The sequence below is a fragment of the Prinia subflava genome, chromosome 10 (genome assembly GCF_021018805.1).
Source record: "Prinia subflava isolate CZ2003 ecotype Zambia chromosome 10, Cam_Psub_1.2, whole genome shotgun sequence".
NCBI classification, from domain to species: domain Eukaryota; kingdom Metazoa; phylum Chordata; class Aves; order Passeriformes; family Cisticolidae; genus Prinia; species Prinia subflava.
The window spans coordinates 6,171,470-6,186,693 of NC_086256.1; the positions used below are offsets into that span (position 1 = coordinate 6,171,470).

The 15,224-nt window shown below is 45.0% G+C and overlaps 1 protein-coding gene across 2 annotated transcripts in view; it reads left to right on the forward strand.

Annotated features, from left to right (window-relative positions):
- Nucleotides 1-15,224, forward strand: part of FAF1 (Fas associated factor 1) — a 153,989-nt gene that overhangs the window by 1,771 nt on the left and 136,994 nt on the right. Inside the window, exon 1 of one of the 2 annotated variants that reach the window (XM_063407100.1) lies at nucleotides 958-2,207. The exons of the other annotated variant lie outside the window; for it this stretch is intronic. Within the exon in view, the coding sequence (XP_063263170.1) occupies nucleotides 2,163-2,207 (45 nt within the window). The 5' untranslated portion in view covers nucleotides 958-2,162. Of the gene's footprint in view, nucleotides 1-957; nucleotides 2,208-15,224 lie in introns of those variants that run through there. 2 annotated transcript variants of the gene reach the window in all.

Consider the following 15,224-nt stretch of genomic DNA (forward strand, 5'->3'; position numbering starts at 1 on the left):
TGCTAAAACTCGCTTTTCAGCCTTTATTATAGTTACTCTCTAGTAATGTGTGGGTGGATTTGTTTGTAATTTAGCATAGGCTGTCCCTGGCATTGCACCATACCTCGTACTTAGTACAGAACTGTCTGTAACATCAAACTGGGGGGGTGGAAAAAAAAAGTGCAGGTGTGAGGGCAATTAATTTATCATCCCTCCGGTCGGTGGTGGGGAGCTCGCGTCAGCGGGCAATAAAAACCTTTTGGCAAGCCCTGCCAACATAAACTAGAGCAGGAACAGGGTAAAATGTAAAACCCAGCTTCTCTGACACTGTGGCTTTGCACCGTAAGTGGCGTTTCCGTGTGGCCTCAGCCCGCCCGGAGCGCCGCCGCCGCCAGACGCCCAGCCCGGCGCCCTGGAGCCCGCGCTCGCCAGCAGCGTCCGCAACGGGCTCCGAACCATTCCCAGGCTTTCTCTGGGGATCACGGCCCCTTCTGAAGGCACAGCCGAGCTCTCCCTGCGCCCCTCTCCGCACGCAGCCTTTGCCCGCCGGGCTCCCCCTGCAGCTCCCCCGGGCTGGCGGGGAGGGAGCTCCGCGAACCCCCCGAACCATCGCGGATGGGAGAGACAGACAATAAAGAACGCTGCTTCCTAAAGCCGGCCAAATATCTTGATTCAAAGGTATCATAATGTAGCGATATTAGCTGACAGGAAAGCTGCTTGATGCATCTGTGACCTCAGCTACGACACTCACTGGACACTTAGGAAAAGCAGAGCAAAACATGTTGGACTAATTAGCAAGTTGGCGTCCAAATGAGTGTTTTATGTCGGTGCTAAGGGGGTACATGAACATCAGGTTGTAGGAGGCAGCCTTAGAAAGCATCAGTTAAGAGTTAGATTTGCATTACTTAAAGCAGATTTATTTGCGGTATAGAATAGAATTGCATCTTACAGTGCTGGAGTGCTAAGCCTGAGCGAGGGCCGCTGTGCAGATCACGGTGTGCTGGCTCAGAAAAACCTGTGAAAAACGCATTTCCTTCTTTTGAGCCAAGTCGGGACCCGGGGGAGAAGTCGCGGCTCCCCCGAGCGCCGGGCGGTGCGGGGACACGGGGCGGGGAGGGGACACCGGGTCATGGAGGGGCCGCGAACCGCGCCGGGATGGAGCCGCTGCATTCACCGAAACCAGCGCGGCACCGGGGCGCGGAGGGGGGGAAGGAGGGAGAGAGGCAGGGACGGGAGGAAGGAGGGACGGATGGGTGGATGGATGGATGGGTGGGTGAATGGATGGATGGATGGACAGAGGGATGGATGGATGGGTGGATGGATGGACGGAGGGATGGGTGAATGGATGGATGGATGGGTAGGTGGATAGATGGGTGGGTGGATGGATCGATGGACGAACGGATGGGTAGGTGGATGGATGGATGGATAGATGGGTGGGTGGGTGGATGGATGGGTGGATGGTTGCCCCGCTCCCGCACAGAGAGGCAGGGCCGCTCTCCGCCCGGAAGCTGCACCGGCCCGCGTTTCCCCGCACCGCCCGGGGACGGCTGCAGCCAGGTCCCCGCACACCCGTTAGGCCGCAGCCGGCGGCGGAGCCCAGCCGGGACAGCCCGCGCCGCGGCCGGGCCCGGGGATCCGCCAAGCCCCGGGACGGGAGGTGAGGCTGTATCGGCCCCGCTGCAAGGCCGGGCAGGGCCGGGCAGGGCCGGGGCTCCCCGCTCCGCTGCCCGCGGTGCCGCCGGGGCGCGGGTGCGCGGTCCCGGCTCGGCGCGGTCCCGCCCCCGGCTCCGGGAGCGCTTGACAGGCGGGCAGTCACGTGGCGGCCGCAAAGCGCCTCTTTGCGACCTCAATGACAGGCAAAATGTGCGACACAGGCGCTGTGGAGGCAGGCGGGGAGCGGCGCTGCCTCCTCCTCCTCCTCCTCCTCCTTCTTCTCCTCCTCCTCCTCCTTCCCGGGCCAGCGGCTGAGGCAGCGCTGCCCGCTCCCGGCCCCGCGCCCGGCCCGCCGCTCTCCTGCCTCCTCGCCGCCTCGGCCCCGGGAGCGGCAGCCCGGGGGCGCCGCGGGAGCCCGAGCGCGGCGCGGCGCCTCCATGAGCTCCTGAGCTCGCCCCGTGCCGCGTCCTCCCCGCGGCAGCGGCTCCAGGTGCGCGGGTCCGAGCAGAGCCGGGACGCAGCTGGCTGCAATGGCGTCCAACATGGACCGAGAAATGATATTGGCGGATTTCCAGGTAAATTTCAAGCCGCCGCCGCACAGCCGTGGCCTCTCGCTTCTTTTCTCTTTCTCCTCGTTGCCGTGCTGCTTGTTCTTTGTGGGGAGGTCCGGGGTGGTGGGTGTGCAGCCCACCCTCTGAAGCCTCCGCTCTCGCTCTCCTTCCTTTTCGTTTGTCAGAAATGGGGATGGTGTGCCCTCTTCTCTCAAGGTGCGTGAACAAAATGTCTTCTTTAACTCTGAGTTTCAGTTTTTAATTAATAATTAAAAAAAGCTTTTTCATCCACTTTGCTTGTTCCTACCCTCTGCAACCACCCAGGCCCTGGGACAGCTGTGAGACAGCTCACTTGGAAGAGGCAGATGCCAGGGAGGATACAAAACTCACCAGTCCACATGATTTGTCACAGTGTTTGTAGTGAATCACTTGCTGGTGCTGCAGATTAGTGCTGAACAGAGGTGTTTCCATTCCAGCATCAACACTAAACTTCATGGTTGCCTCAGCCTATGACTGTTGTGATGACGGTAAAACTCTTCCCACCCCATTCCAAACAACAGCGTGTTTGTGTAGAAGGGAGGAATATGCTCTTCAGAGTTGTTTGTTACCTTTCCCTCTCTCTACAAAAGAGTTGTAATTTAACTTCAAACTTCTAGATCTTATCCCCAGAATAAAGTCTTTCTGTAAGTAAAAGTGATGCGTTTAGGAGCGTATATTGCTTCTTAATGCTTGTTTTTGTGTTGTTTTTCTGAGACCAAGTAAAAAAGTAGAGGATACCTGGATTTGAAATAGTGGGGGGAGCCAAACACATCTGGGAAGGGAATCAGAAAATATTTGAATATACTTTTTTAATATTTGTTTTTCAATCCATCAGGGGTTTTTTTAAGCTCTGTCTATTTGCAGTGGTTGTTCTTACATGGATAGGCACCTGGATATTCTTGTAAAACTGGCACCTGTATGTTCAGCTTCTTAAAAGACTTTTTTCCAGCTGTTAGCAGTGAAACGATTTCATTTAGTTAAAAAGAAAAGAAAAAGCAATCCCTCCAATTCATTCTGTGTGTGTGTTTCTTTGGAGCCACAGGTCGGGTGACTGTAGTGTGCACAGTAATTCCTGTGTATTATGTAATTAAGTAATTCCTCTGTTGCAAAAGGTAGCTGGGATCTCGCTGATGTAACTCCTGGAGTTCCCAGGTGATAACAGGGAACTGTCACCCCCTTCTGTACCCCAATCTTACACCCATGCTCATTAAAATGCTTACCAGATGTTATTATATTGATATGACTTTGTTGTGCTTGGAAATACTTTTGTGTATGTAAGGGATGACTTCCCAATTTTAGGGCTGGAGTTTCACAAAGGAGTTTTTCCAGGAACAGCACTCTGTGGAAGGAAACTGGGATCCCAATTCTGCATTGATACCAGTGGGAACAGATTCTAATGGGATCCCACATTATTATTACCTGGATGTACAACCAGGAATCCCAGATGATGAAATTAGTGGCTGGTGAATGTAAGATTATTTGTTTTATAGAAATTTCAATACAGGTTTACACTTTCCAGGTGTTTTATGCTATTTTGAAGTATGGTTGTGCTTGGATTTTGAAACCATTAATAAAACTGTAAGAGCAACTGCAGTGTTTGGTACTATGAAGACAAGTAAGTATCACTGCAAATTTGCAAGTGGGTGGTGGAGTCACAGAAACCAGTTTTAGATCAAGGGTGGATGACATAATGTGTCTGAACCTAGGAAATATTTTATCATATACCAATCCTTACTTAAAAAGAACCCAAACATTTTCCTGATGTATTTAAGCAGACAGCTTTGTTTTTCTGTTTCATTGAATTTCTTTTAAAGATAATATCAAGTGTCTACCTGATTTTGAAGTACTGAACTGTTAATTGTCATGCTGTTAAAGCTTCAGATTAGTAAAGGACAATGTCAGTCATTATTAGGCCTTTTATCTTTACACTGTTACAAAACAGTAAAGGTTTTTGGGTCTTTTAAACACTTGGTGGAATTTGCAACTCATTCACTAAGAATTTAAAATGGAGAATAAAACCTTATGTGCAAAGTAATTCTGCATGATGTTCCCTTCTATATTTTCTGTACATTTTAATTAATAAATCTGTTTCTCAGAGTTCTGCTGCCATCTTCTATGTTTCTATGAGGTGTCTTGTTGAAAAATGTTGCACACAGTGAAAACTTTAAAAGCAATTCTGTGTAGTTTAATTCAGCTAATCTTGGTGAGTGAAATCGATAGGGAAACTTCCATCACCATTTCTCCCTTACCTTTCCCAAGTTATGATTCAGGGGAATAGAGTAGTGGCCTTTAAACTTCTGAAACTTGAAAGGGTTTTCTCTCCCCATAAAAAAAAATAATTAAATCATAATTGTGCTGATGCTTGATGCATTTGTGAAGTTTTCATGGATTTATTTTGTATCTTCCAGAGTCATTAAGGATTTTGCCTTGGGTTTCAGCTGGAACAGGAACTTGTATTGCATTTGTTTTTTTCTTTCTACCTCTGATTGTAGTAACAGGTTACTTCTGCTTTTGGAGGTACTATTAATAAATAGTAATAAAGTGAATTACTTTTTAAAAAGTATTTAAAAAGTGTTTTGCATGTATATACACACATATACATGAACCTATGGAATTTTATGAAATATTTTAGGTATAGAGTAAGGCACAGTGAGTGATCTACCAAAGTATTTTTGCATAATGTCTCAAAACAATTTAAGCCTGTTCGGTGTAGTTTATAATTATTTTCTTTTCCTCTCCTTTTTAATGAGGCTACTGTGTGCTACCCAGGGAGCACAAAATACGTATTCATGCATGTGGGCTGTGTAAGCAACCTGCCTAACTTTTCCTTCTTAGGCCCACACTTAGGAAAGATTATGCAGAAGCTTTGCTTTGTACATGAGTAGTCTGATTGTTTTCAGTGGAAGGAGCTGATGTGGAGCTCAGCGCACAAACAAGTTTTAGCTTTTTTCTAAATGCAATTCAGAACTTCTCCACAAAGTGTCATTGGCATAAAGGGAAAACTCCATAGGAAAAAAACACAACAGCTTGTGTTAGTAGCATAAATTCTTTCAAGAAGGTATCTGCATGTGAATTGGTAAGAGTGATGCTGCAGCATACTTCACATACTGGGGGAAAGAGGGGCATATAATTGCTACCAAAATTTTTAACAACTGTTCTTCTGTTGTTTCTTGTGTTTAACTGCGAAGTGATCTTCCATCTTCAGTGGATGCCCACATGGTACAAATATACTCATGATCTCATGTGGTTTGGGGGCTCTACTTTTCACTATAAAGAAAACAGATTTTTTTTTTCCTTTTTAAATTGTTAAAATTAGTTGCATAGAGCTTTATTTAATTGACATAGGTGGGTCTTCATTCCCAAAATTTGAGTATTGACAGAGAAGTGTCAGATATTGATGTTTCTGCTGGCACTTTTGTTTTTACAGCTTCTCTTAGGATTGGAACTAAAATTTTATCCTTACAAGTTATGTCCACCTATAAGACCACTTTATTCATGCTGTGTGCTTGTCCTCACAACAATCCTAATTGTGGAGTGGGCCTGAGGGTTGCAGGATTGTGGGAGTTCCAGCTCCTGTGTGTCCATGTACTACAAGAGTATCTGGCACATTGGAGCTTCAGGAGGAAATTTTTCAAAGAATTCACATTTTTCATTGACCATATAAAAATGTAGCTCAGGATTTGGTCAGGGTGAGAGGGATTTCAGAGTGAAATGACAGAACTCAAAAATCCTTGCTTTTGCTGAGAACATATTTCTAGTACTTTTCTTCTTCCCTCTTTCATCTATGCTCATTGTGAAACCAAGGTATGTGCTTTTTCTTTCCTCTTCCAAATTTTTAAAACTGGATAATAGACTACTTTTGTGTGATTCACCCACTTGTGTTTAAAAATGTCTTTTGTTTTTTTCCAAACTTCAACTTTGTGTCACTCTTTCATAAAAACAGGTTTGTGGGAGGAGCAAGGGGGAATTGGGAAGGAAGAACCTCATTGCTGTAATTTGCAGCAAAGGGAAGAAGCGTGCTAAATGTTTGTGGTTTAAATTATGAAATTGACCACGACAGTGATACATCAGTTTATTATTTTTTGTTTGGTTTGTTTTTGAAGATTTAATTGTAATTCAATCTACATGTTTCCTTCTGGAATGGTGAAGATTAAAGAAACTGGAGAATCTTTTCACCTGGAGATTAACACAGTGCTGTTAAATAACTGACAAGATAAAGTTGTTGGTTGGGTTTTTTTTATTCCTGTCTGCTTCAGCCCTGTAGAAGATTATTTCAGTTGTGAACAGTTTTCACTGTCCAACAGTCTGTGTGCAGAATTTATGTTTGTATTCTTTTTATTTAAGGGTGCTAAGAGAGCTTTGCTTTCTTCTCTGCTTGTTGTTGGCATGGTGGCTCAGGTTTTCTGTCATTTTAAGTTATTGCCAGTATAAAGATTTGATGGGTGGAAAAGGTGGGCAGATACAGGAATAGCTTCAAGTCACTACCTTTGATTCTGGCCCTGGACTGTGACTTAGGGTGGGGGCTGGAAAGTTTCAAACATTTCTGTAAGGATAAACCACTCACTGTGGTTTCTGAACAAATCTCGAAGTTGATGTCCTTAATATTGATTTCTGAAAGAAAAATACATGTTTTATCATTAAGATACTGCAAAAAGGGCTGTTCTTGCTTTCTATGTAGGCTTGCAGTGGAGTGTTGGGGAATTTGGAACAAGGTCCTCAACAAAAAGTACTCGCTGAAGAGAGTTCCAGTCAAAGTTTAAACATAAGCTGGAGGACACTTTCCAAAGATTTAAATTTCTTGGAGGCTTACATTTTCATTAGTAGATCTCCCTAAATATCTGGGTGTACATTTCAGATCTGTCTGAGTTTAAACCTCAGTCTTACTCAAACCAGACCTCTCTTTTGTGTGGCCTCTGTAAAATGTAGAGTGCAATGGGTGCTGAACTCTGCAGCGCTCTCCACAATAGGTGGAAGGAACCCCAGTACTCCAGAGACTGGAAATAAGGGTTTGGCATAGACAGGTTTGTTTAGTCATCCCCTCCTATTGGGTGTCTTTAGTTAAAAGTGGGCTCTGCTGGGTTTCTAATAGTCAGATGCCCAGATGCTTCACCTGACCTGTTTTGGTGTATATAGGTTACTGTATCTGTAGTTAAATTTTAAAATAGATAACAGGACTGTTTGTCAATGTAAAAAAGAGGTCTTCAGGCCATCATAGGATATTGAAGTTAATACTTGTGAGGCCTCTTAATTTGCATTTCGACTAGAATTTCTTTTAATCCTTGTTGGATTTTATCACATTATAATTTTGTGCATTGCACAGTCAGTAACACCTTTGGAATTGGTAGCTGGACCTCTTGGTCTGGAACACAATTGGTTTTGTTTGCTGTAAATGACCCTAGGGCCAAAGAGATATGATAAAAACATACTGCATGCTTAGTGTGTTCCAGCTTGGTTATTGCCATTTTCATTGACTACTACCAATCGCTTCTGCCATCACTTCTGTTAATTTATTCTTTGTGGGTTTTCTATCAATTTATTCTTCGTGGGTTTTTGGAGTTATGTTTGGGTTCAGTTGTCATCCCAAAGTTCAGGCTGATCAGAACAAAGCTAATTTGATTTACTGGCCTTTAAACTGAAGGTGAAGTGGATTCCAGAGTCACAAATAAGAAGTTGGAGGAAGAGTGGTATCCTTTTAGAAACATAACTTGGATATTCCCATTGATAGCTCTTCATGGAAAAGCCAGTTAATTTCTCTGAGGTAAGGACAGATAGTTAATTAGAAATACTAACTGACATTTATAGAGAAGAAGGAGGCTACTATGACTGTCATTTGTGTGCATTACACCCCTGCTGTAGGAACCTAAATAATTTACCACTGGAGCACCAATTTGTCTTTAGAAAGAGGTTTATTCTGTTTTTTTCATTCAATTACCTTGAAAAGACTCTTTACATCACAGTAATCATGTCACCATTTCCATCAGCCCATTCATATAGGTATTTGGGTTAGTAGGTCACTGAAACAGATTGAGAGGTGGTAGCTGTAGGATCCTTTTTCAAATGCCATGACAACCAGTACTAATTATAATATTGAAATTATTAGTTATATGTGCTCCCAAAGGCTAGGAATGGGCTTTCATTGAAAGATACTGTGAAAATTATTTGTCATATTGAAAATACCACATGGCTAATATATCTTGGTAAGCAAGGATCATTTACAGTAAACTCTACACTTACTGAGGTCATATTTTTATGTGGAAGGAGGCGTGGGAGAGGATGAGCATTTGAGCCTTTTGCTACATGTCTTTAGGGGCCTTGAGAATCTTCCATCTTGAGAATATTTTATTGGAGCTGGAAAGCCTGAAAGGGTGGAGATTTTTCTGTATTTGGGCAGTTCTTATGATTCAGTTCCATTGCAAGCCTAGTTTTCAGTTCCATACTAGAAGCAAAAGGCAGCTTTTTAACAGAACTACGTGGCATTTCTTTGATAGGATTTCCTATTTTTCTAGTCAGTGAATAAATTTGTGCACATATGAGCCAGCCATTGGATGAGTCCTTTCCTAACTACTGTAGGAACTAGAATAAAAGACCTGGGGAAGTACCTAACATTTTACTCGTCCCTCATTACTTGGATGAAAGGAAATGACATGCTTGCTGGCTGGATTGATACCTACTAATTAAGCCAGTTTTTTAGAGTTGACTAGTTAATGTGCAATTGTAAAAAGGAACTGCTCAAAGAGGAAACCAAAGCCCTGATGTATGCATGACATGTTGTTTGGTCTATCGAAATAGTCATCTGCTGGTCCTCTATGTCTGACTGGTTGAGCTGGTCTTTGTTCCACAGCACTAGGTAAAGCTTTCAAAAGATAATTCATTAAAGCTGAAGTTCTTAAGAGACATTTTGAAACTAGAACAGAGTACGTTAGCCCTTGGGTTATTTTATACAGGTTTCATATTTTATCTGTTGCAGGAAACATTTTGTAAAGGCAGGAGCACTGAAACTGAGTCACTTCTATAATTTTCTTTTTTTTTTTTTTCTAAAGGTCAGGTTGTTTGTGTGAGCAAATACCAAAGGTGCCATATCAGCTCAGATCAAAGACCCAGCTGGCCTAATGTCTCTTCTACGGCAGTGGCTGGTCCCTAGGAAAAAGCTGAAAGAAACAAAATGTGAATGGATTTGCCTCATCCTAGTTTCTGGAAGTCAGCATTTTGAAAGCTTGATGATGGGGTTTGTTGTAGAACTTTGGAAATAAGCTGTGTCAGCTTGAGTTAGAGTTGTGTTGTTCAACTGAGTTCTTGAGAGGCATTTGAGTAGTTTTGTGATGTGTGAGTTTGCTCTATAGAAACTGTGCTCACTTTTCCTCAGTGTGTCTATACATTTACACACTAAGCCTATTTTATATCCTTTATTGGTGTTTCTGCTGTTTCTTATTAGTACAGAAATCAAATTTGAACTGTAGAGATCTTAACCCCTTCTGGTTTGCGCAAAAACTCATGTTAGCACCGTGGGAATGTGGTGTTGATTTCACCTTTAATCAAGACTGATTGAAAGAGGAGTCTGCTGTGAAAAACTTGTATTTAAATTCCTTTAAAGTTTTGGGGGCTCTCACAAATCTAGTGGTTTGTTCTATATGTCTCTGCTGGCATTTTAGGATGAGAGTGTTTTCTGTACAGATCAGCTGTGCTACAGGATGGTCCCAAAGTTCCTCAGCTGTGGGTATCAGAATTCGTGTAGCTTTTCTGATATTCCCTTGCCTTCTTTGAATATTTCTCCACTATTTTCTTCCTTTGGTCCCAGTGACTTACTGTCAGGCCTTCTTGTCCTGATGCTTTTAAAAGCTTATATAATTTTAATATCTTTATAAAACTGTTTTTTTGGTTTTTTTTTTTTTTCTTTTCAGCTCTTGTTGGCCTGTGCTATTGGTATGACCTCTGCTTGCAGTTTGAACGTGTTTGTTTCCCTGCTCTGGATGCCTGTTGCTTTTGGCTGGGGTAGAGTTAATTTTCTTCCTGGTGGCTGTTGTGGGGCTCAGCTTTGGATTCGTGCTGAACACGGAGTTGATAATAAGGAGATGTTTTTGTTATTGCTGAGCAGGGTTTGCACAGAGCCAAGGCCTTTTCTTCTTCTTGTTCTGCTCCACTGGGAAGGGGCTGGGGGTGCACAGGAAGCTGGGAGGAGACACAGTTGGGGACAGGGGACCCAAACTGACCAAAGGGATTTTCCAGACTGTGTGACATCATGCTTGGTGTATAAAGTGGTGGGAGGAAAGAGGAAGAGAAGATCTTCAGAGTGGTGCTGTTTGTCTTCCCAAATAACCACTACGTGTGGTGGAGACCCATTGTCCTGGAGGTGGCTGAGCACCTGCCTGCCCATGGAAAGCAGGGAATGATTTCCTTGTTTTGCTTTGCTTGTCTGTGTGGTTTTTGCTTTCCCTATTAAACTGTCTTTATCTCAAACTCTGACTTTTCCAGCTTTTACCCTTCTGATTCTCTCCCTGGTCCCACTGCTGGGGCAGTGTGTGAGCAGTTCCATGGGTGTTGGCTGCTGGCTGGAGTTAAACCATGTCAGTGTCTTTTCCAGGTTTTGAAGAAAATATCTGTTCCTTGCTGTCCTGTTCTTCACAAAAAATTCAAAAGAGTGTGGAATGCTGACTAAAATATTCCTTTGTATGGATTAGTACTCTTTGTGTGCTTATCTAGAAAGTGGGTTTTATTTATTCTTGAGTTGTTTTTGAAGTTCTGCTGCTTTTGAGACAATGAGGAGAAAGGAGATGAGTGCAAATGTGCAGCAAGCATTTGTTTGACCCTTACAATTATTTTCTTTTTTCCATCCATTTTTCTTACGTGATACTGTAAGGGCAAAATGATTCAGGAAACCTTGGGGTTTTGTCTTCACTGTCATACTTAATAAAAGTATTAAACAAACACAGAAACTTTGGGATAATCCTAACTAAAACATTTTTGTACTTGTTGGGTAAAGGCTGTCTTCAGTCCTCAGGAAAGACAAATGGGTTTGGTAGAATGGAGCACTAATTAATGGGTACTGACTTTTGGTTTGTTTTTTAATTCAGTTTGACCACTTCTCTTTGTATGTAACATGTGTGGCTTAAACACTGCAGTGTTAGCATGGGGCTTGGGAGGCTTGAGTTCATGTCTTGGCTCAGCTCATGGGCTTCCTAGGGATCTGCCTTCGTGGTATTCTGGAATCAGAATTTGCTGCAGAGTCTTGAGAGAGTTCACAGTCTGCTGGAATCCATTTGAAAGTGGTTAGTGTGGTGCTGAGTTAGTTAGTTCTGCTGAGAAGTGGTTAGAACTTCATGCTACCAGTTTAGACTTTGTCCCCAGCTTGCTTTGTTTGGAAGGCTTGCAGTCATCTCAGAGCATGGGCAAAGTTCACTCCTGTCTGCTTGGTAGCTATAGGTTGAAATGTCTTCTGTGACCTTCAGAAATATAATTTTTTTTCTTCTCCCCCCTTTCCTCCCCCCCCACTTTGCTTAAGGGGATGCTCAAATAGTGGAATGATGAAACTTGTAAATAGTTGGGTGTGGGAGTTGAAATGCATTGGGCAAACTTTATCCTGGCATATTTGCCTAAAACCTTTTCTTGATTTCTGATGCTGGTAAGTAAATTAGCTTGTTTTTGCTAAATGAACAGCTGGTGAATCTGCTTAATTTTTACCAGATGGTCTTCTGAGTTATGGAAAAACAGAGAAGCATTCTTATCTCTTCAGTTAGATGCTTGCAGTAGGTGACCTTTCAGTCTGTGTCTTGGTCGATATGCCTGGATGTTGTTTTTTAAGTGTTTGTCTGAAACAGAAGTAAAAGTTAATTTAATAACCACGGATGACTCATATTAAGAACAGTCTCGATACAGTGGTAGGGTTGCTGCAGGGTTAGAACGAGCAGGGATGTCACAGAGGGGTGTAGCTGATGAAGTCTGTGGAGGTGATCCTGAGACAGGTGGGACTTTGGGATGAGAAGAATTGAGGTACCAAAAATTCTCATTTGTGAGTGTCTGAATGTGCTGCATCTCTTGATAGCCCAGAAGGGAGCTACACAGCATCTTAAATTTGATTTTATGGTAGTAAAGCCTTTACTTGCTTGGCTGGGCATATTGGCTTAACTTTACCTGTTTTGGGGGAAGAAGTGTTACACTTTGTTTCAATAGCTTTGAGGTAATCACCATTGCAGCAATGTATGTGTGAAATTAAAGATAATTGTCGGACTTATTAATATGTCATGGGTGAATTAGTGTCCTAAATCTTTCTGGGTTTGAGTGGACTTGTAGCAGATACAATCTGGAGCTAGCCTTGGTTCTTCATGGACTTGATAATTATCCTTGATTACTGAGCCATTCTCCTCATAACGGATGGGGAAAGGAAGCAAAGTACTGTGTTTGACTCTAGAAAGAGGAAACTCAGGATTGGATTGTTTAAAAATCTTGTATCCAAAACCCTGATTTTTGTTAGGAATGCTTGGAAAGGGAATGAAGGAATTTTCTAGAAGTAGCAGTAGGCACATAGTGGGTTGCAGCAGTGTTCCAGGAGTCCGAGGGAGGCTGTTCTTTCTTGCTGTACAGGGGACACCACAGCTGCAAGAGCAGTGTGTTCAGTATCAGCCACGCCATGGACAAAGCAGAGCAAGTCCAGGGAAGGGTTACCTAGGAAGGGAGGAGGCTGGAGCATTTTTGTGTGAAAGGTGATGTTAAGGGAGCTGGCTTTGTGTAGCCTGGGAGAGAAGGCTACAGGAGGATCTAGTTGCTGTCTCAGTTGTACAGTGGGTGATAACAGACAATACAGAATCAAATTTCCCTCTGAGTTGGAGTCTGAGGGTGAGAGGCGGACGGTGGATATAGGTTACAGCTTGGGAAATTATAATTAAATATAAGGAAAAACAATTCTCAGTGAAGGTGGTAAAGCACTGGAACCAACTGCCTGGAGAGGCTGTGGACTCCCTGTCTTTGGAGATATGCAAAACCTGGCGGGGAGTTGAAGTGTGTCTGTGAACTGTCTGGTTGTAATTGAAGAGGTGAATAAAACAGTAAGGTAAATCTTGGTTCTATTACAGAGGAAACTATTATGCAAGGAGATAAGTAATATCATTTGCTGTATCTCAATTGCTACTCAGAACAGCTCTGAGTGGTTTGTTGTTGTTAAGCTGCTGATCTGGGTTATTCAGTCATCCTGAGCAGCTTTGTGGCCTGGACTCAAAGAGTTTTCCATGCTCTTAGTCTCTCTCAGCTTTTGAGGGGTAAGTTACCCAAGGGATAGTGAATTGATTTTTAACAGTATATGTTCTTGGCCAGCATTTCTTATGTCTCTTGAAAACCTCATATATCTTTATGGAATAGAGTTAACTCTAGTTGCCGTGCTCTATCTAGTGATAAAAATTTATTTGGTGCTTTCTAAAGTAGGCATTTCCTGGGGTGCTGTCTGGGCACTTGCAGGTGTGTTAATGCTGACTTCCTGAGCTATTGTGGGAGACCCCAGAGGGTGAAAGCTTTTCTTCCTAGATAATCCTGTTGGAGCTTTTGGTGCCTTCATGCAGTTGTTTCTTTGGGCACGGTAGTTTTGGATAAACAGTGAAATGATGGACTGAGCTACAGATTTTTGCTTTTTCATCTGACTGTTCAGGAGCAAGTGGTAGCTACTGAAATTCGCAGCTGTCTCTCTGCCTGGTTTAATGGGCCTGAACCTGTTGTACAAAATATTCCAGGCCTAGTTTGGGTTAGCTTAGAGATACGGTTCCTTTTTGGAGAAAATACACCTATTGTTAGTAGCCAAAGGAAATATGGAATTGTTCAAAAGGAATGTTGAGACTTAGTCCTCCATATCCAGCTAGTGCTGTTAGGCCAAGTGTGGCCTTCTGGACACTTTGCCTGCCACACTTCCGCTTGGTGAGAAGGGGAGTGGTGGCCCAGGTGAGAGGCTCCTGCCTTGCTGCCAAAACACCATTTGGTGGCTGCTCCTGTGCAGCAGCTTCAGGCGCAGCCTGTCAGGGCAGCAGTGTGTGTGCAGCAGCTGCAGCCTGTCAGGGCAGCAGTGTGTGAGTGCAGCAGCTGCAGCCTGTCGGGGCAGCAGTGTGTGTGTGCAGCAGCTGTAGGGGCTGCCTGTCGGGCCAGCAGTGTGTGTGTGCAGCAGCTGTAGGGGCTGCCTGTCGGGGCAGCAGTGTGTGTGCAGCAGCTGCAGCGGCTGCCTGTCAGGGCAGCAGTGTGAGTGCAGCAGCTGCAGGCGCAGCCTGTCGGGGCAGCAGTGTGTGAGTGCAGCAGCTGCAGGCACAGCCTGTCGGGGCAGCAGTGTGAGTGCAGCAGCTGCAGGCACAGCCTGTCGGGGCAGCAGTGTGTGTGTGCAGCAGCTGCAGCCTGTCGGGGCAGCAGTGTGTGAGTGCAGCAGCTGCAGGCGCAGCCTGTCGGGGCAGCAGTGTGAGTGCAGCAGCTGCAGGGGCTGCCTGTCGGGGCAGCAGTGTGAGTGCAGCAGCTGCAGGCACAGCCTGTCGGGGCAGCAGTGTGTGTGTGCAGCAGCTGCAGCCTGTCGGGGCAGCAGTGTGTGAGTGCAGCAGCTGCAGGCGCAGCCTGTCAGGGCAGCAGTGTGTGTGCAGCAGCTGCAGCCTGTCGGGGCAGCAGTGTGTGAGTGCAGCAGCTGCAGGGGCTGCCTGTCGGGGCAGCAGTGTGAGTGCAGCAGCTGCAGGCGCAGCCTGTCGGGGCAGCAGTGTGTGAGTGCAGCAGCTGCAGGGACAGCCTGTCGGGGCAGCAGTGTGAGTGCAGCAGCTGCAGCCTGTCGGGGCAGCAGTGTGTGAGTGCAGCAGCTGCAGGGGCTGCCTGTCGGGGCAGCAGTGTGTGAGTGCAGCAGCTGTAGGGGCTGCCTGTCGGGGCAGCAGTGTGTGAGTGCAGCAGCTGCAGGGGCTGCCTGTCGGGGCAGCAGTGTGTGAGTGCAGCAGCTGCAGGGGCTGCCTGTCGGGGCAGCAGTGTGAGTGCAGCAGCTGCAGGCGCAGCCTGTCGGGGCAGCAG